Source organism: Pyrgilauda ruficollis, unplaced genomic scaffold (assembly GCF_017590135.1).
Source record: "Pyrgilauda ruficollis isolate IOZ18807 unplaced genomic scaffold, ASM1759013v1 scaffold41, whole genome shotgun sequence".
NCBI classification, from domain to species: domain Eukaryota; kingdom Metazoa; phylum Chordata; class Aves; order Passeriformes; family Passeridae; genus Pyrgilauda; species Pyrgilauda ruficollis.
The window spans coordinates 5,797,242-5,817,256 of NW_024525601.1; the positions used below are offsets into that span (position 1 = coordinate 5,797,242).

Sequence of the window (20,015 nt, forward strand, 5' to 3'; positions counted from 1 at the left end):
ATTTTCAATATTGCAGCTGCCTTAGTGAAATTACAGAACTGGTCAGTTCAACCAGCAAAGTTTTTTCTTTTTAAACTTGCGGACATTTTTTATGTTAAAGGGCAAAGTAATGAAGAGTAAAGATCTCTGAAAATGCCCTTTAATGATGTGAGTGCCCCACAGCACACCAGCAAACTGCTTTGAAAAAAAAGGAAACAAAAGAGGAAAATGTCTAGCAATTCAAATCAAACAATGCAAACGTACTTGTGAGGCTGTCTTTCTTTCATTCATGAAGCATGGGTGTAAGGAATGTTGCAATAAAGTTCCTTCCAGCAAGAACCGGAAAGGACAAGGCATCTTCCAAACCTTTATCAAAGATGACACTCCACTTTGGGTGTGTAGCACCCCTTAAAGATAAATCACCTATTCCACAAAACCATGTCTATTAACCAACTTTTCCCTCAACATGAACCTCACAGTGACAAAAAAGTACACTTCCATTTTACATTAGTCATTAAAAAAACCCAACCAAACAATACAAACATAGGTATCCCAGGAAAAATAGCTCAGAAGTATCAAGTACAGCGTGTCCACAAACACTACACCAGGCTCTTCCTGTACCCACCTGCAATGCCTTGAAGACAGAGTATACAGCCATCTCTATGTTCAAAATTATTTTCCAGCTTTATTTCCAATTTTTTAAAAAATAATTCTATATTCATACAGTATATTAGGAGACTGTGTTACCAAAGCAGTCATAAGTAAACCAGTGTTTACTGTTTGCCATTTTGATTTTAAACAAGAAGGTTCAAGAAAGGCACAAGTTCAGAAAAATTCCAAAGAACACTCCAGAGAACAAACAAAATGTATCTGACACTAGAAAATTATAAAGGCCACAGCAAAACAGTATAGCAGTCAGAATATTGTAGTCTTCTTTCTACTCATAAAGATATCCTTAAATTCACCAACTCTCCTACTCCTCAAAGCCCTCCCCCAACCTCCCAAACAGACAACTGGTTTGTTTTTAAAGATTAGCCAGAAGCAGTAATTTTTTTTACCCTGGAGGTCTGTTATTTCATTGTTGCTGGAAGGCTAAGGGTGGTCGACTGACATTCAAGTAAGTTGAAATGTGAGTTACAAGTCTTCACCATTTTCAGTAATAAGTCATTTTGATAGCAAAGTCCTTTTCTGAAAGGTAACTTAGATTCTGTTGGCAAAAATACAACCCAATACAACAGGGATCTCTTCTAAATCTTAGCCAACCACCTGTTAAAGTGTCTTAAAAAGACCTGGGTCCCAGAACTCAGATTTCAATGCAATACTGCCTACTTTATTTCAGTCTACTAGAATTACTGAGTAAAAGCCTTGTCATTGCTAGTCCAAGTAAGGCTAGAAGCGCTTGCCCTCCCCTATCAAAATTTGTCACCAGTCATGTCTAGGAGCTGCATCACAAAGATCTGCAAAGAACACTTGTCCCAGCCCCTCTTCTGGCCTCTTCCTTTTATCTTCAGATCTTCCCATGGGCCATCACATTTCCCAGCCCTAAAATATTTCAAGGAGCCAAGAGCTGGAACTGTTAGAGGGGCCCAAGGTTTCCCTCTGAAATTTAGTCAGAATTGCCTACATAGCTCCCTTTGGCACCTTAAAAAATTTCAACATAGCAGAACACAATCAGGTACTTCTGGCCCACTTCTCAGCATTTTTCTTAAACATCTGGTTAACAACAACTGGTAGTTTGGTTCATGGCTCTCTGAACCAAACAAAGTCAGTATGAGCTCAAAAATATTTCTCACTTCCATTTGTTTCAAGGGTAATTCATGTTTTCTTCAAAGCTTGTATTCAACAAAATACTCTGTATGCATCACTTTTAAAGAAAATATTTTATTATATTATGGGAAAAAAGCATGATCATCCAAAGTTTGTATTGTTTAAAAAATTGAAAATTTAGACAACGTGTCGGTATATTCCGTTCCACATGGGAATGATAAGAAGACTCTATATCATTACTAGATATTGCACAGTCTGAAAGAAACAAAACAAATCACATGATCTTGGGAAACATCTCACATTATGAAAAATCTACAAAGAAAACATTAAAAAAATCCCAACAAAACACACAATCCTTTCTTTCTACAGTAGCTTTAAGTTCGTAATTCTTGGAATGACCGTATTCCACTGAAGACCATCTCAGTGACAGGAAGCTTCATTTCAGCAATCCCCTTGTGCAAATAAGATTAATAAAAAAAAATAATAATAACGCAGTGAAGTCTTTTGATATCGTGTGGGTGGCAATAACCACACAGCTGTTAGATCCCTGCCTGGTAAAACAAAACGGGGAAGGAGAAGGAAGGGGATTTAGGCCATAAGTTTTGCCTGCAACTCCATCTCTGCCGCCCTTTTGAGTGCAACATCCACCAGAAGCTGAAATCCACTAAAATCCTGGTTAAGGTCTGGTGGTGTTGGAGGAGGAGTGTTAAAGAGCCCACTCTGTGTGTTTGCACCAGGTCCCAGTTTGGATGCGTCCTCGTGGCAGGAGAGGGGGCTATCTGTGAAGCCGCCAGCCGGGGCCTGCTGCAGGTCCGTGGTCTGGCCTACATCAGCTGGCTGGCAAAAGTGGAAAGGGGCATCTTTCAACGCAGTCACAGTCGTGTGGCAAATCACTGATGGCCGAGCCAGGACCGATCCCGGGGAAGCCGCCTTGGGAGAGGACACAGTTTTGCCGAGCGGCGCGGCAGCGGGAAGGAAGGCAGTCTCATCCAGCAGGGGAATGTAGTTCTTTGTGCTGATGGCAGACTCCACCAGGCCGCCCTCGGGAAGCTTGGTCCCTCGCCGCGAGATAGTGAACTGATTTGGGTCTTTGCCATCCTTCCTCAGCATGTCAGGTAACAGCCTGCGGCGTGCATTGATAAACCAGTTGCAGACCTGGGAATATAATGACATCTTAATTTCTACCTTCATTCATTCCCAACTATGTGCCACTAGAGCAGACAGTTAGATTAATGAATCCCTCCAAGCAGTTTCCTGCACTGCACAACAAAATAGAGACCTACTGACAAGTTCTGACATGCCTGGCAAAGGCCCTTCCCTTGTCCCCGTGCTACCAACTCCCTGCTCCTGTTACAGAAAGCCCCTGGACATCTGAAGTCCAAACTAGGAGTTTAGCTTTTAACTCTGTGCACACACATTAACCTATTGGCTATTGTTCCCTAGCTTAGGTTAATTAACAACAGGAAAACCTTTTCTCTCTGAAGAGAGCCACTCCTCCCACAAATAGTTACTGATTTTCCTTGTTCAACTGACTGTGTCGACAGACATAACATGAATTACCTCACTTAAGTTTGTCCTTGTTTAAATATCAACCAGTTTCCTGGGCAATACAGGATAGTTTATAGTTTAACGTCTTTTTTCTCTGTACTACATAAAGGAAGTCTTCTTTGTAATGTTGCATTAAGAAAATTTTACTCTATAGCCAATTATGAACTTTGCACTAATGAATTATCATGGAAAAATAAAGCCCAGGACTCAACAGGAGTGCTCTCTATTTAGCAGCTCCCAAAACCAAACCCTCGTTTACCCAAGTTCTCATGCAGCCACCTTCCCACAACATGGGATGCAGCAATGGGCAAAAGCTATTCGACCAAAGACGAGCGATCACAGAAGATGAGAATGATGCGCCCAAGGGACCTCACAGATGCCAGTGGCATCCCAGGATAAGAATCCAAAATAAACATACAAACACCTCATCATACCTGCACTAACACCCTTGAGTAGCTCTATCTCATACAGGTTGTTCCACTGATTTTAATGGCAGTGATCACACACATAATTATACGTGTCCGTGTTCTACTGGAACGAGCATCAAGTTGCCATTTTACAAGTGAAGAGTTACATGCTAAGCTGCACATCTATCACCATAAAACCTCTGTTGACAAATAAATACCTTCTTCTCACAATAAATTACCTTGTACAGACACTTTATGTCTTTTGGGGCACGGTTCTGCAAAAAATTAGCATGCATGCTCCAATTCATGACTGTCTGTTCTCCCAGAGAAATAATTTTATTCCCAATAAACAAAGATCATCGTAACACATAATCAGTCTCTATCTCTCCTTATGAGTGCCATCAGCAGGAGAGTAGCAATAAAAAAGGAAATCTCGCATGCAGTGTAAACATTTGTATCCATGACTAGACCACAGGTGATTTAAAACAGAAAACAGCTCCTTTAGAATGGAGAACTACTTTTTTAAATACCTGTAGTGTGGAAAGGTGTGTTTGTCGGGATAACAGCGCTTTTTCTTGCTCTGAAGGATAAGCATTGTATCGGTGCTCATAGAGCCAGTCCCGAAGAATCTGCACAGATTCCTTGGGCAGGTTGCCACGTCTCCGCCGTTTGCCTGAGCCAGCAGATGAGGAAAGATCCAGTGGGACATCCATAGTGTCATCATCCTCCGTTTCACTGCCTGATATTGCAACTACACCTACAATTGTAAGACAAGCACAATCAGCCTCCTAAATCCGTTAACTACTTGGCTCCAGCACTGTATGGCACAGACATTTTATATCACGTGAGCTGCCTTTGCTGTTACAGCCCTTGTACGGGAGATCCGTCCTGCAGCATTAACCTGTCATGCTGTAGCTTTTCTGTCAGCTAACAAAAAAGTAGCACCAATGATCCGTTCCTAAAGGAATTCTTCTCTGCAAACCTTCACTTTCTTGTTCCCCTGGCAACCTTTTATCTGCTGAACGTTATCAGATAGCTTCTATCTAATGAGGATATTGTCCAAGTTTGCTGGCTATGGTATGCATCCAGCACTTCTTTTCAAGGATAACTAACCAGTGGCTGAGCAAAAGGTCAGCATGCAAGACCCAACTCAAGCAATAGGGTATTTAATGATTTCTTAACATCCTGATGCTTGTCTCTTGCGAGGGATAGGTTGTAGATTTTATAAATGAATAATTACATCTATTCAGAAAAATTAATGAAAGAAGAGAAAAAGAAAGGGAAAAATTGTGTTTCTCACCACCTGTAAGGAGATTTTCACTTACAAAGGGAAAAAAGTGCAAAAGAAGGGAAGAATCGGGTGCCTAAGAGTTCACCAGTTTATCAGGAAATTGACTCTCAGTTAATTCTATTCTGTATCAAAGAACCATGATCATTTAGATGTACTAGTTTTTCTCCTATTTTTTCAACTTTGTGGTTTTCATCTCATATTTTTATCCCCGGAAACGTGCGTTCTGTGCTATGCTTACTATAAGGACTCCAAACTTACCAGTTAACTGCATACCTTCTCCCTCCAACACAAAGGAAGGAACAGATTTCACAATCTGATTATCCCTTTATATATGTATACCACACTACTAGTAACATGAAGCTATGGAATGTAAATCAAACAAATGAGGAACTATTCAATAGTTAGGAAGGCTACAATTCTACTCCTTTGGTAGGATACACGAGTCACTAGTTCCATAAAACACAAAGAAAACCATGGTTTAAACTCACCAGAAATTTTAGGAATCTTACAAACTATATACAAGTCCAAATAAGATACTACCCACATTCAGCTAGTACAAATTAATACTAATTTCAAGTGAACTCACACTGGCTTTCCAAAGCAGTTTTAGAAACTACAGAAGGAAAACAAGCCCTTAATCTTTTTGTCTCCTGAATTTAGATTGGGGGGTTGATGGATGGAAAGGAAGAAATTTGCTCACTTGTAACACCAAAACTAAAAACCTTAATAGTAAAGCCAACTAAATGTCAGAAGTAAAATTTTTCTGTGGGAAACCACCCATAATTAAAAAATTCTATTCAAGGAAATAAAGTAAGCCCTAAACAACCAGAAGTGAACCTGTGAAAATATTAAACTATATAAAACTATGTTATATCCATAAGTAAAGGCACTTACGGAAGTGAGAAGCAAGAAGGAAGTAATGCCCTTTAAAAAAAACCAACCAGCCAGCTACCAAAGCCCCCAGCACCACACAAAGAAAGATAGAAGGTATGCATGTGCAAGTTTTCCTTAATACTTGGCAGGAGAGTAGGGAGAGAAACAGAGAAGGACCTTTCCTCACACTTCCAAACTTCAGCCAAAGCTGACACGGTAAATTATTCTTTCCTTCCCCTATTTATGAATAGCTCCAACATCCTTAAATTTAGTTTAAGTTGTCCAACTTGAAATGCACAGTTTTGATACGCAAGCATTCCCAACAGGATGATCAATCCACAATCTGTCTGGCATAGTTGCTTCAGTAACTTACTTGGTATTGTTTTCATTCTCCCAATTGCTGATTTATGTAACCGACAAACACCAAACTGACATACCAAATTTTTCATCTGATGATTAGCTACATAAATTATCCAGTCATGGAACAGGAACAATAGGACAATATTTAAATAACCAACACAAGATAAAACTCCAAATTATGTAAACAGTTTCTTAATTCATGTAGAAAGTATGTCAAAAGTTTGCTTTACAATGATTCCAAGCAAACCACTTTGTCATAGCTTCATGGAAAGTGCTGTCATGCTTGCAACCTGACCTGAGACCATGCCTTGCACCATAGGCTCCTGGAGCCATGAGGAACAGTTCTGGGAACAAAGATCCTGCAGAGACAACAGGACAGCTCTGCAAAGCAGCTCAGCCCTTTTAAATTGAATTTAAAAACCAGCTAAAACTAGCCCATGCTATTCAGACAATGTTTTGAAGTGCGCTGTTCTTGTTTGTCAGGAACCAGAACTGTTGCAGCACTTCACAGGGTTGGGTTTTTTGTTTGTTTTTAAATATAATGGGCAGTAAGGCAAGACCTTGGAAAAGAGGGAGAGGCAAACAGCAAGGGCTGGAAACAAGAGGAAAGGAGAAACTACTGTGAAAAAGTTAGATGTCTAACGGTCTGCAAGCAGTATTTACATGGCATAACAAGAAGTACAACAGGTACACACCACCCAATCTGAAGTGACTTTTCCAGGATCTACCACACAATTAAAACACTCCACGGACATCTCTCTGAATTTCAGAAAACTTGACTTAAACCAGCAAAACCTCTCCTAGAACTGTTGCTTTTCCTTTAGCTGGGAAAAAAAAAAAAAAAGGGATAAGATACTGTGTGCAAGCCAGCACTACAAAAACGTTTCTCCCTTTTCAAATAAGATCTTTTGCTAAAGTAAAAGTTGTCATCTGACTAACCGTAACCTACCTAGCAAGAAATGAGTCACCAGCAGAGCCAGCCCTTTGACCTGCTGCCTTAGTGTGTCATATTAATTGACACAGTAAGTTAGTGACACAAAGCAGGTTTTGGTTAAGCAGGAAACCCAGTGTAGTACAGACTTCTGCTCATTTAAATGAGCTCATTTAAATAGCTGATCAGCCCTCTGAACTCGTGGCAGATCTCTCAGGCGCAGTACAGAGCTAGCAGCAACAGGAAGTCATGGCTAGAAATCTCGCACTACCCCAGCTGATATTTTTTACTAGAGCAGGAGCCACATTGCTGCTGTCAAGGCTCTGTTTTCATTAAAGCATTCCTGCTGATTACAACCCAGCTTTGTTTTTCCGTCTTGTTAGTAATCAGCCTATTCGCTGCTGGTTTCCTGTTTTAACAGGGCCCAACTGAAAAGGGTCCTGGCCACGCTCCATGACTGGACCATTGGCTTACTGTTATTTACACCCAGAATAAAGGCCTGTGGACACGATGAGTAGCCCCAGCTGACCTACTAATTTATTTTGTATTAAAAGCAGGCTATGGCCAGGCTATTTTATGTCTCCTCCTAAATACATTTAATCCAAACAAAAAAAACCTGCTTTTATAGAACTAAAATTAAAGCACCACAAGTTCATTTGCAGAGAGGTCTGAGAAACAACACAAAATCCCATTCCTTCATTTCCACACAGCCACTTAAAAGAGTAGTCTGTGCTATTAGTGACCTAAGGACTACATGATCAGCATCCCCTTATAAATTACTTTATCCTCCTGACTTCCCAGCTGAAGTCATATACACGACTGAATGCACTTTTGCATTGTATCACAGCCCAAAGACTTCACAGGTCCTCCCCGTAATCAGCTCAGGGAAGATTACACCTAGGATCTGGAGTCTGGGCTCAAACGTTAGTTAACAGCTTGAAACAACCTGAGTAAAAGTACAGTGATGACTAAAGCTGATTTCAAAACAAACCACTGCCACTTAAAAAGGTATGCTGAAATACTTTGAGGGGGAGGACAAAGTATTTACAGAGGCTGATACAAATGAAATGGAAGTTAAGCAAACGAAAAATTTAGGCTATGAGGGGGGCGGAAAAAAAAAAGGCACAAAAAAAAAACAACTATCCCATTGTGTCGAGGAAGAGCTTCACAGAGGAAGTGGCAGAAGCCAATTGTTATTCAAAAGAGGACAAAGTATACCACAAGGAACAATCTCTGCCCTCCAGAGAGGGGATGGACAAAAATCACCTTAAAGAAAACCTCCCACCCCTTAGGGTTCTCTGAATTTCTTTAGTGAGGTTTTTTTTTTACGAGCGCTGATAAACAGAACCAGTTCCCATCCAAGCCTCCGATCCTTTTGTAACCAAGTTCAGTAAGATTCTTCACATGTACAAACTTGAGCACATGCCTGTGCCTTTTCGAGACTGTGTTCTAAATCAGCTAATTAACAAGCCAAGTAGGTTTCGTGTGACTGCTATCACGTTATTATTTGTAAATTAAACTATCCATAGAAGAATCCTGAGGTTTAAATCCAGAGTCTGCTAGCTTAAAAAAGAAAAAAAAAAAACAGAAAAACAAACAAACAAAAAAAAAACCTCAACAAAACTAACCGTCAACAAAAACACAGCATCACACACTAAACCAAGAAATCTAACCAAAATGCAATGCAAATTTAAAAATAAACAACAAAAATACTTTAGTTTAAAATTATTCATAAGTACCAAAAAACTACAAGGATACAGAAGGGAATTTCCACAGAAAAAAAAAAAAAACCAAAAAAAACAAACCACCACCTCTCTCCTCTGAATGAGTTTCATAATTGAGGAACCAGCCTATTTGTTTTCCTCTGTACTTTACAGCTTGCACTCTATTACTTCTAAAGCAACTAGACTTGGCTGTACTATACTTTTTTTTTCTCTCTAAACGGTATTTTTCTAGGAGTGCAAGCAAGAAATCTGTAATAAAGTCACTCTTTGAAACTTCTTGAATGAGCTTCAAGTGCCAGGAGGTCACAAATAAGTACAAGCCCAACCTTTATTAAAACAAAGGCACCCTAGCCCTAACATCTTTTAAAAAGTTTCCGCCTTTGTCTCTTCACCTTTTAATTTGTGCCACGCAAACCCCAGGCCCATGGCCCCTCTCAAAAGTTCTCCCTCCCGCCTGTCACCTTTCATTGTTTCCATTGTTTCAGCCCGGGATTTGCAATCCTCAAAGCAGAGCTTACACTTACACACACACACACACTCTTACACACAAAGCCCTACACATGCATACCTAGAAACTACGTCAGCGTTTTCCACACGCATTTATTTCGGGGGTGGCAAGAACAACAGTTGAAAGTGCAGGGAGTTTGGTATTTCACCAACCAGCAGCTGCCCTCGGGGAGAGAAGTCTGAACAATGGAAGCAACAGCAGACAGGAAACCAGCTCACCACTGCTGTGCAAATAGGCAGCATAGGAATGTCCTAAAAATAACTGGGCTAAATTAATTCAGCGAAACTATAAAAGAGGGGAGGGGGGAAACAAACCACAAACTGCTTCCAACAGGGTGAAGAATCTCGACCTACCTAAGACATTTAAAACCCAGCGCAGTCCCTGGGCACAGGGGGCTGAGCTCGGGGCGCAGCTCCGGCAGTGCCTGGGATCGAGCCCCACTCGGCTCCCGCGGGACGCTGCGCTCCTCAGCACCACCCTGCCTGCTCTTTAAACTTCGCCTTTGTGGCTCAGTTCCCTTTGTGTGCGCTCCTCTTAGCCGAGTGGCATGTCCAAAAAAAACTTCTGACGAGGGCTACAAACCATATTAGTACACACCATGTCTGCAGCAGCCCAATGATTTCACGAACTACATATGCATTAATTGCTCCAAGGGTACTAACAATGAGAGGCTGCTTTACTACGGAGCCGCAGGAATGCATAGTAGGGCGAAAACAGCACAACTCTGGAGTACTGAACATGCGCACTGCTCCCCTCTAACCCTCCACTTCGGAGCATTTAATGGTCTTTGAATGCAAAACACCCTTCAGCCACACCGCCGACTGGCAAATCGCAACTGAACAGACACTGCTTTGCTATGAACTTCTTCCCAGCCAGCGCAGGAGCGCTAGATCCGAAAGCACGTTCCGCGTCTTTGTGGCCAAGCGCTAATTTAAGGGCACTTAAAGCACCACGAGTGCGATGAGTAACGATCCTCTAACTGTAAAGTTTGTCTGTTTGGAAGTGGACACAAAGAAAACTCAAACAGCATTATGGTTATGGGGCGGGGGGAGGGGGGGGGGGAAGTCTTTTTCCTTTTAACCCTGCGTCAAAACTTTTGTACTTTGTGTTTCGTCCCCCTGTTTTAAGGGCTAAAAGGGATAAAAAAGGCTTCAACTTTCAGCAAAACAAGGCGGTCGAGGGCGCGGAGGGGTTCGAAGCCCTGCCACCGATGCCCCCCCACGCCTCAAGCCCCACGCTGCCTGCCCCGCGAACAAAGAGTTGCCGGACGGCCCCGCTCTCCTCGCCCCAAGTTGGGAAAACCACCCGCACCCTCGTCCCCCTCTCGGGGATGGTGGGGCTCCGTGCGGAAAAGCGTTCAAAAGTGTTTTACGGGAGGGCAGGGGGAAGAGGCTCCACGGAGGGGGCGAGAACAAAAGTTGGCGGAGGACACGAGGCGAACGGCTGGACATGTTTTTGACAGGGAGCCAGCGGCGCAGAGAGGCAGCCGCCTCCAAACAACAGCCCCGCATGTTTTGTCTGGGAGCGGAGCATCCACTACAATCTTTCACGGGATTCAGGCCAGGGGGCGCGGGGGGGGCACGGGGGACAAAAGGCCGAGAAGGCAAAGGGACTCCTGCTAGCTTAGCGACAGCCCCCCCTTCCCCTTTCCACCCCGGCTAGGGGCGCGGGGCACCCCCCTTTGTCCCGGCACCCCATCACAACTACCTTTTTTACTTTTCATCTTGATCGCGAGGACCGAGCCGATCGCCGGACACCCCACGCACCGACCCAAGTTTCTCTCCCTTCGCCGGACGCTGCTTTCCCCCTTTAAGCTCAGCGAGGAGGAGAAGGTCGATGAAGAAAGAAGAAACACCGCCGCGGAGCCAGGCGCCCGGTCACCGGCCGCGCTGCTGTCAGCGGGAGCCGCAGGGCTCTGCCTCCCCCGGGGGCTTTCTAGTGCGGCCGGGGTGGGCTTCCCTCCCCCCTTCCCTTTGTTCCCTTCTGCTGGCGATTGGCCCCGGCCTGTTAAAGTGAGGAAAGGCACGGGAGAGAAAGGTACACAGCGCCCGCCCTCCCCCACCTCCCCGCAGTGAGTACGGGAGAGTAACCGTGCGCTGCACTGGCACTCGCGGCGGCTGCTGCCTCCTCCTCCTCCTCCTCTCTCCTCCCTCCCCTCCCGGGTGTTGAGGCTCTGTCAGACGGGAGGGGAGGGACCGGCCGGAGCGGGGGGGTGTCCGCCTGTACCCGCTCGCTCATGCACACACAACAGCAGCGGCGGGGGGAGCTCTCCGTGCCTCCCGCTCCCTCGCCTTTCTTCAAGCAGACGTTTGATCATTAAACTGGAAGGAGAAGAAGGAAGAGGCGGGGGTGGGGGGGAGATTTTGACAGCTGCCCTTGACTAGCCTCCTCCTGTTGCTGCCGGACGAACCACCCACTCCTTCGCGTGAATAGAGGAGAAGAAAGAAGAGTCCGTACGGCAGGGGAAGGGAAGGAGCCCTCCAAAGACCGGCGCCCCCCTCCTGACTGCCGAGCCGATCCCCTATGGTGCTGAAGGAGCCCCGCCTGGCCGGCGCAGGCCACACACACCCCCACCCACCCCCGCGGGGAAGGCGAGCCCCGTTTCTGCGGTTATTTTTACATCAGTTCGTAAAAGGTTGTTTTTCTCCCCCTCGACCCCCCCCCCCCCCCCCAACAGCCCGGTAGATTTTGCTGCGGCACATGATCGCAGCTGTAAAAGAGAGAAGTCTCACAGCTTGACTCATCGCTGTCAGGCGAGCACGCTCTGCAGCAGCAACAGTTTCTTTTCCTCCGGGATGGGAAACGTGACACCCGCCAGCAGCTCGCTGCAGCCTCCCTAGCGAGGTGGAGAGCTCTCCCCGGGCACAGGCGGCCTCGGCGGCGGGTCCCGGCGCTACCCCCGCCGCCCCCCGACAAAATCAGATTTAAAAAAAAATAATAATAAAAAATCAAAACTGCTGAATGCCCAGCCGCTTGAAGGTTTCAGCGTGGAAAGGAAAGGAAAAGAAGCCGCCTGGCCGCGGAGCAGGCGTGAGGGCGCGGGCGTGCACTCATTCCACGGGAGCGTGTCTGTGTCACTCCCGCACCGGCACGTGCGGGGCTGTTCCCGGCCGGGCAGGCGCGGGGGGCGAGCAGCAGGCGCCTGAAACGGCTGATGAAATAATGGATTCCTACGGCAGAGCGGGGATCATTCCCTCCCCACCACCCTGCACCCCCCCAGCGGCGCGGGCACCCGCGCAAATCCGCATTCACTGCACAAGGGAAGCAACAGCGTTTTAGCAGCAAGCCTTCCCCAAGTACCTTGTAACTATTTTTATGTGGCGTAATTACAGCGGGAGATAAAACAGCTGTTGTACGCCGAACGGGGGATGTGTGAGGGGGAGGGCAGCTGGTGAGTCACGTCACTTAGCCAAGGACTCGGTGTCGGCTGCTCTGCGGGGCCGGACGTTCGCCCCGGCATGGGTGACCCTTGTGCTGGCGGCTGCTGGGCGGCGTGTCCGGCTGTAGGTCAGCGAGGCACGGCACACTGACTGACTGACTGACTGACGGCGCCGTGCCAGGCGGGAGCTTGTGCGGCGCGGTCCGAGGTCCCGCCGGCGGCAGCGCGATCCGGGCCATTGCCCGCCGACCGAGCGCCCTCCGCCCGCCCTTCCCGCCGCATTCCCGCCGCGTCGCCCCTGGCGGTGTCCAGGGGGTGCCGCTGCTCGGTGCTGCCGCCCCGCGCGGTGTCAGCCCGGCAGGACGAGGCTCGCTCGGGGCCGGTGTTTTCACCCGAGCCGTGCCCCCGAGGGACTTGGTGGCTCAGGGGCGGGGGTTGTGCGCGCACGCCGCCGTATGGCTTTATTTTGGCTTTTACTGTTTTGTTTTTGTTGTGGAAGAGCCCTGCTTCCCAGCTGTGAGGGCTGGCGCTTCGAACTGCTTGTTCCGAGCGTCCGGGCGATGGTCATGCCAAAAAAGCAATTATGGGAAGTTAACAAAAGACACGTCAAGGATTCGAAGAGATTTCCCTTTCTCCTTGCCGCCAGAGCCGCCTCACGCCTGTTCATTGTCCTTGGGACTGCAGGCAAATCTGTGGGATCTCTGAAACTAGCTCTTTCCTTATTTTTTTCCATTTTTTTTTTTTTTCCCTTAGAGGTTTGTTTAAATTGGTTTGTTTGGTTTGGTTTTTCTTATTTGACGAGGTCATTTCTATAAGGAGAAAAAATAAAAAAATTATTTTCACACTGAACTCAAGTTACTTTTTCTTTTCAAAACCTTTAGAAACAGCCTTTCTAGGAAAATATAAATTTCAACTTTGTGTGGCAGCTTTTTAGCTAGTAGGAGAAGGCTATGGACCAGTGGGTGTTCATTCCTAGCTCCTGTGGTATACTATAAAATGCATGGAAAGGTTTCAAAACAAGTTCCTCCTTCAACGTATGTAGGGATATACCCATAGCTGGGACCAACAGGAAAGATTGAAAGTGGGTTTGTGTGAAAGTTCACCTTGCAGTAGTTGCCTGGCGCAGTATCTTAGGTTTGTCCACAAATTTTGGCTGCCTTTTTTTTCCCACTTAAAGACTCCTGATATGTGCTCCAGGTGGTAGTGGGTTAAAGTTTGCAAAAAAAGTAGTGCAGTGGAAGGAAACCCCCACAGCTCTCTCTGCCGGTAAAACTTCAACACACCTGAAACAAGGCTGTATCTAAAAGGAGGGCAGGTGATTTGCCTGAGCTCAAATCTAATGCATTGATCAACTCAGTTTTGTAGCAAGTAACCTGGTGGTCTGTGAGATGATCATGTGTATTAGTATTGGCTGCTGCTTGCAGAAGTAGAAGGTACGGAAGGCAATATGTAGCTTTCTGCAGTTTTTATTTTCCCTTCGGGTGTTCGTGAGGCTGTGTTTTTAGAGTTACTTAATCTGCTAGAGCTGCATCAGCACTGTGAGTTGTATCTCACCAGCAGTTCAAACTGCTTCATGCTGAGCAACTTTGGCATCTCTGCAGCTCCTTGGGTAGGTAGTGGTGTACACGTGCATCAAGATGCATCTGTGCCAACAGGTTGGAACAGCTTGGTTTAGTCAGAACAAGTTCAGCTCTGTCTGGACCCATCTGCACAGACATGCTGTGTTTGTAAAGCTGGATTCTAAAAAGGGAGAGAAATTAAACTGGAGGGGCTGGATTTTTAATTACTCCATGATTGTCCAGCATCATAGATTTATCAGTTTCCAGTGATGGTGCGCACATGTTTCTGTCCTGTCACATTGCCGCGTGCAAAATACCTTGCACGACTCATTGTATGTTTCTTACTTTGCAAGTGCTTTGCTTTGAGGTGCTGGGACTGTGTTTGCCTAACTGCTGAAGTCTCCAAGGCGATGTTTCGGTCACAGAAACTATTAAAGGAAGTACTCTGGGAAATCAGGACCCAGGCAAATCAGGCTTGTGGACATTTGTTATCTTGGTCTTTTTATTCCAGTTTCCCATTTATTAACCAGATAGCATTTTACCCCCTCCCCCGCAAGGTTGTTATGAAAATAAATCCGTTGACACTTAGGTGCTGTTGAAATATTTGTGATAAAACTTATTAAATTGTAGTCAGAATAGAATTAAGCAGGACAAAGTTAAGCAGGTCACGCCTATGGCAGTAAGAGTAAAGGAATGCAACAGGTGAATATATCTGTCCATAGAAAAACAGGAGTCACTACTGCAGGTCACAGCTAACCTTCACCTTTTCTAGCCCATGACATTGAGTAGTTTCAGTGTTTCACAGGAAAGGAGAGGCTGCACAAGGCAAAAATTGAGGTAAAATTTCCCCAAAAATGTCCCATTCAAATATTTAATAGTTCAGTACAAGCACTGGAGGAATAGTTTAATAGAACTTCAGAGTTTATTACTGACCCAGCTGTATAGTCTTTACATTGGTATAAAAGTTTAATATCTTCATAGCACTAGAATTTTGTAATGGCATTTGAGTGGCAGAGAAGCATGTTGAATTGTGAATTACATAAAAATGCATTGCTATTTTTTTTTTTTCTTACTTATTTCATTTAATAGCCTCTTGTGCTTTGAGAAAAAAAACCCACAAAAATTCCTGCTTTGGTACCATTCATTATTTTATATCTTTCCTCATGACTGTCTTTTGACAGAAAATTTCTCACTCTTTTCATATGAGAATTACTCCCAACTTTTGCTCATTGCCAGTTTTTCTCCCAAGTGTATTTAATCCTACAGTGTTTGGTTTTTCAGTAAAGGGGGCTTATGCTGCTTGCAGTATTTCAAACGAGGTTATGCCTCCAATTAGAATATATATGTATTTGATATTACTCCCTGATCTATTTTTGTATGTAATCAGCATGTTAGGCTTTATCTTTGGATGCTGCTACATACTGAGCATGGGGCTCTAGCAGCTTTGGAGATTGTCTAGCTTGTATGAAGTTTCTCTTCTGCATGATTTCATATTCATATCAGTGCTGAATCTTTTGTCGTTGCATTGTTCATTCATGTAACAGAAGTCACACTGAACTTATTCATAAATCTCCCTTTCCCCAAATACATTTTTGATACCTGCAGACTCCATCACTGTTCTTTACCTGCCCCTGTCTCTCCCTCTCTCACTGGTCAGAGTTATTATGTTAAAAAACACTGAACTAAGTATAGGATGCAAAAGAACCTTACTAATAAAAAAATTTAAAATTTAATCTTACAGTTTTGATTCACTTACTCCAACCAGATATTCGTCCACGATACTGGTTTGCCTTTTTTTCCCAAGCAGTATTTTCGTTTCTCCAGTTGCATGGAACCCTGTCAAAAACCTTTCTGAAATCTGAATAAATTATGTCAACCAGCTGTGCTCTCACAATTAGAGCTCACTTTGCTACCTTTGTGCAAGGGCAGAAAGGGTAAATCTAAATCATGAAGACAATTCTAAGATTTCAGAACTTCTGCATAATAGACTCAGCAACCTGAATACGTTTTTCACTTGTTTTCTGTGTGCATTCTTGTGGTTATCAAAGATCAAACAAGTGCAAAAACCTCAGGAATTCTTTACGTAAAATCATACTGATTCCTGACTGCTGCAGCATCATGTTTGCAAGCTTTTGGTTCTCAGCAAGGACTCTAAGATGGACTCAAGGTAAGCGGTAGTACTTAGGATTCCTGACGAGGATCAGCTGCTGGAGTGATCTGTGCTTGCCGCTGGGGTTTTCAGACATTTGCTGGCAGAGAGGAGCAATGGCTGCTCTAGCAGGATGTAGTGCTGTCTCTCTCTGGGGCCTCCTATAGCTATTCCCTGTGCCAGCCCTTTGCTCCCTCATCTGCACATGGTCCTCCCTTATGTCTGTGTTTAGTGCATAAGCATATGGAAATAGAATGTTATTCTTACTGTAGAGACAACTTAAGTATATTCAGTGATATTAGTTATGATTATAAGACAGTGCAGAAACTTCTTGAGCGGTGTAATCGCTTCCACTCTGAGACTAAAATCTGTGTAGCTTCCTCTGGGGAGTGTTTGTGAAACTTGCATTAATGTCAATGTAGTTTTGTTTCCATAGTTTGAAGACAAACCCCTGTGTAAAATTAAAGATAAAAAAAATAGTGATTTGTAAATTTATTCTTGCTTGGAGTTAGTGTCTCCCCTTTCAGGTTTTAACTTAAAAGCACAGGAACAGACCTCATGTATTCCTTTCAGTGATGCAATTACAATTTTTGTCTACCACAGGAACATCTCATGGCTGATTTTTCCTCTTGTCTAAGAGGGGGTGCTCTGGCTCTCTTTTCTTTTGTCGTACACGAGTATAACGAGATCAGCATGACAAATGACACGATCCTTGACAGTCTCAGCTTAGCTCAAGAACTTGGGGCATGAGAGGAAACAGATCTTTCCTGAAATTCGACACTGTGGATGCAATTTATGCAATCTGGTTTTGCTTATCTGTAAGTCAAGCAGGTAAATCAGGTATGGCTGACCAAACAAAAAAGTGGTTTTAAGTTTTTTTTTTTTTTTTTTTTTTTTTTTGTTTTAGTCGTGGGATTCCTAACTTGCTTTTATTACAGACTGGTACTGCATACTGAAGGAGGACAAGGCAGGAGGTTTACTGCAAGACACCCAAAACAAGAGTGACCTTGCTTAGCTGACTTGGACAGTCTAGAATTTAGTTGGACAATCTACACTTAAGACTGTGCGTCAGCAAACTATGTCTAACTGTATAAAAATCACTGTATAAAGCAACAAAAACAGAGCCTAAGAGTTATCTGCACTTAGCAGCTGGTTCTTTTTTTTTTCAGGGTAGAATATTAATTTTGAAGGAAATGACTCTTAAAAGAGTAATAGCTATATCTGAGCACTTATATTCTGTTTAGTGTAGTCTACTCTAAAAGAAATAACATTATGGCTAGCCAAATATTTGCATGGTTGAGTCTACATTTGAAGTTTGTTTTGTTTTTTAAGAACTGTGTTTCAGGAACATTGTCTCTGAAGTTATTTCTGTCCTTAGAAGCCAAGGTTAAATTTGATTTCCAGAAGGACAAAAAATGTAATGGTAGTGAATGAAATATGCACAAAATATTACCTGGTAGAAGAATAAATTACATCACTAGTTTAGAGGAAAAACCTAACTTGGAATATTTGTTATGCCTGTGAATTAAGGAAGAAATGGTATCACACCTTAATACATAGGTGCTAAAAGACACACAGTCACCTTTTCCTGTCATTAGGGTGAAAGATTTATGTAGGAAATAAGAGTGTCTTCTGGCACTGCAAAATTTCTATACCTTTTTAGCAGAATATAAATGTGAGTGTTATTTATGAGGTATAATAGTACAGAAAAAACTGTTCCGATATATAACTTCATGTTCAACAAAGATTGAAAATTATACAGACTAATTAGAAACCAGTAGAATTTTATGACAGGCCACTGTTAAACACTGTGTACTGAATTTTGAAAAGCTGCCACTGCTGTCTGTGCTGTACCTGCTCTGAATATATTCTGAGAGCTTTGTTTTCAAAGCTGTCTGATTTGTACGTCTATGGGGTTTGCATCCACTTGATTGTTTTTGCTGCTGTTACTGTTCTATTAAACTTCAGGTGAAGACAATTTAAAATTAATGCAACTGTAGAGTTGGAGATTGACTTTTTACAAGGGCTTGTAGTGATAGGACAAGAGGGGATGGCTTTCAACTGAAAAAAAGAGCGCCTTTAGATTAGATGTCAGGAAGAAGCCCTTCAGTGTGCCTGTGGCGAGACATGGAACAGGTTGCCCAGAGAAGCTGTGGATGCCCCATCCCTGGAAGTGTTCAAAGCCAGGCTAAATGGGGCATTGAGCAACCTGGCTTAGTGAAAGTTGTTCCTGTGCATGGAAGGGGGTTGAAACTAGATGATATCCGAAGTTCCTTTCAACCCAAACCATTCTGTGATTTTATGTGCAAACAGAAGAGTCTTGCAGTATTATGGGCATGTTAAAGAAATTCTGAGTGACCAAATTTACAGCCTTATGGGACAGCTTTTTTCCACTGAACATATAAGTAAACTGTTAATGTTATAATTTACTGAGCATTTCTGTGCATTGAAAAGATGTAGTGCCTGCTTGAGAGGCTCAGCCCAAAGGAGCAAATTTGTAGAATAAGTGATTACTGTGTCTCTCTTGCAAGTGATAGTAGTGAGTTGATTTTTTCAGCTGGGTGAAAAGTCATCAAATGATGACTAAAGACAACCTTTCACTGCCGAAGTTGTGTAAAGTTTTTCAAGTGACAGGTCCTGGGTGTTGGCTGCCTTTCTATAAAATCCTAGTCGTAGCCTTAGGCTTTAGTCTCCTTCAGGCAAATGCATGTTGAGATGATTTAGGACTGAGTGCCTGCCTGCAGTTATGATTTAAGGCACCAAGGAAAATCACTAAACCTGCATGTGGCCCATCCAAGAGTGAATATCATGAGGCAATGAGAGAGGGAGAGCCTAACAATCAATTTTATCCAGGTTTTGTTGTTTTTTAGGAGTGGATCACATCAGCTGGGTGGGAGTTTCTGCTCTTTCACCCTCACTACTTTTTGTACTATGGAAAATAAGTGAGGTGTTGGTGCTTGATTTTAAAACCCCAATCCTGAAGGTTGCAGACAAAGGAAGTTTGGGGCAGTGCAGAGAAATGGGAATACATGCTGGTTTTTGGTGGTGCTGACATTTTGAGTCTGCATGGAGCTTTCTTCTCTGTGTATGGTAACTATTAAGACACTAAAATCTATGCTTTTCCTCCTTCCAGTTGCAGTTAAGAGGTGTAGGAAGAGCTACCATCCTACTATCAGCAAATATTAGAATCTTTTATATCTACTCCACTTCTGTGCTCCTCCTGAACGGTAACAAAATGTGATCAGTCCAAGTAGGGTATTTTGCCTCCTGAGGAGCTGGAATTGAATCACCTGAATGCTTACAGTCTTATGATTTACCTGACTTGAGCTGTTCAGAGATAAACCTCAAGCGTGGAACTGCTTGATTAACTGGTTAATCCCGAGAAGTGTAACAAAAGGCCACAGCCGGTTCGAATGCCTTTCGTTCTTTCTGTTGTTTGCAACTTTGCAAGGTGCTAATTGTCTTACCTGTGGCTTCTATTCCAGTCTTTTGTAAGTGTGCCTGCAGCCACAAAATCTAGGAAAGCTGCATGCAGCTAGG

The 20,015-nt window shown here is 43.8% G+C and overlaps 1 protein-coding gene across 3 annotated transcripts; it reads right to left on the reverse strand.

Annotated features, from left to right (window-relative positions):
- Positions 1-1,844: 1,844 nt before the first annotated feature.
- Positions 1,845-13,572, reverse strand: TGIF1 (TGFB induced factor homeobox 1). 3 transcript variants are annotated; one of them, XM_041477579.1, is made up of 4 exons: positions 12,121-13,572; positions 11,096-11,709; positions 4,232-4,458; positions 1,845-2,901 (listed from the first exon to the last, which is right to left on the reverse strand). In XM_041477579.1, the coding sequence occupies exons 2-4, from the start codon at positions 11,109-11,111 to the stop codon at positions 2,335-2,337; spliced, it is 810 nt and encodes a 269-aa protein (XP_041333513.1). In that variant the 5' UTR covers positions 11,112-11,709; positions 12,121-13,572; the 3' UTR covers positions 1,845-2,334. The 3 variants fall into 3 exon arrangements, with proteins under 3 accessions (XP_041333513.1, XP_041333512.1, XP_041333514.1); XM_041477578.1 differs by lacking the exon at positions 12,121-13,572 and having other exon boundaries at positions 11,096-12,050; XM_041477580.1 differs by lacking the exons at positions 11,096-11,709; positions 12,121-13,572 and adding an exon at positions 9,273-11,072.
- Positions 13,573-20,015: the final 6,443 nt, after the last annotated feature.

What these genes read in the sequence shown, in the direction of transcription:
- TGIF1 (XM_041477580.1), bottom strand. Translation starts at nt 9,357, where the DNA reads ATGGAAACAATGAAAGGTGACAGGCGGGAGGGAGAACTTTTGAGAGGG. An exon ending in TGCGTGGCACAAATTAAAAG is followed by an intron (nt 4,459 to 9,272) that starts GTGAAGAGACAA and finishes TTACAATTGTAG; the next exon opens with GTGTAGTTGCAATATCAGGC. An exon ending in CACACCTTTCCACACTACAG is followed by an intron (nt 2,902 to 4,231) that starts GTATTTAAAAAA and finishes TTATATTCCCAG; the next exon opens with GTCTGCAACTGGTTTATCAA.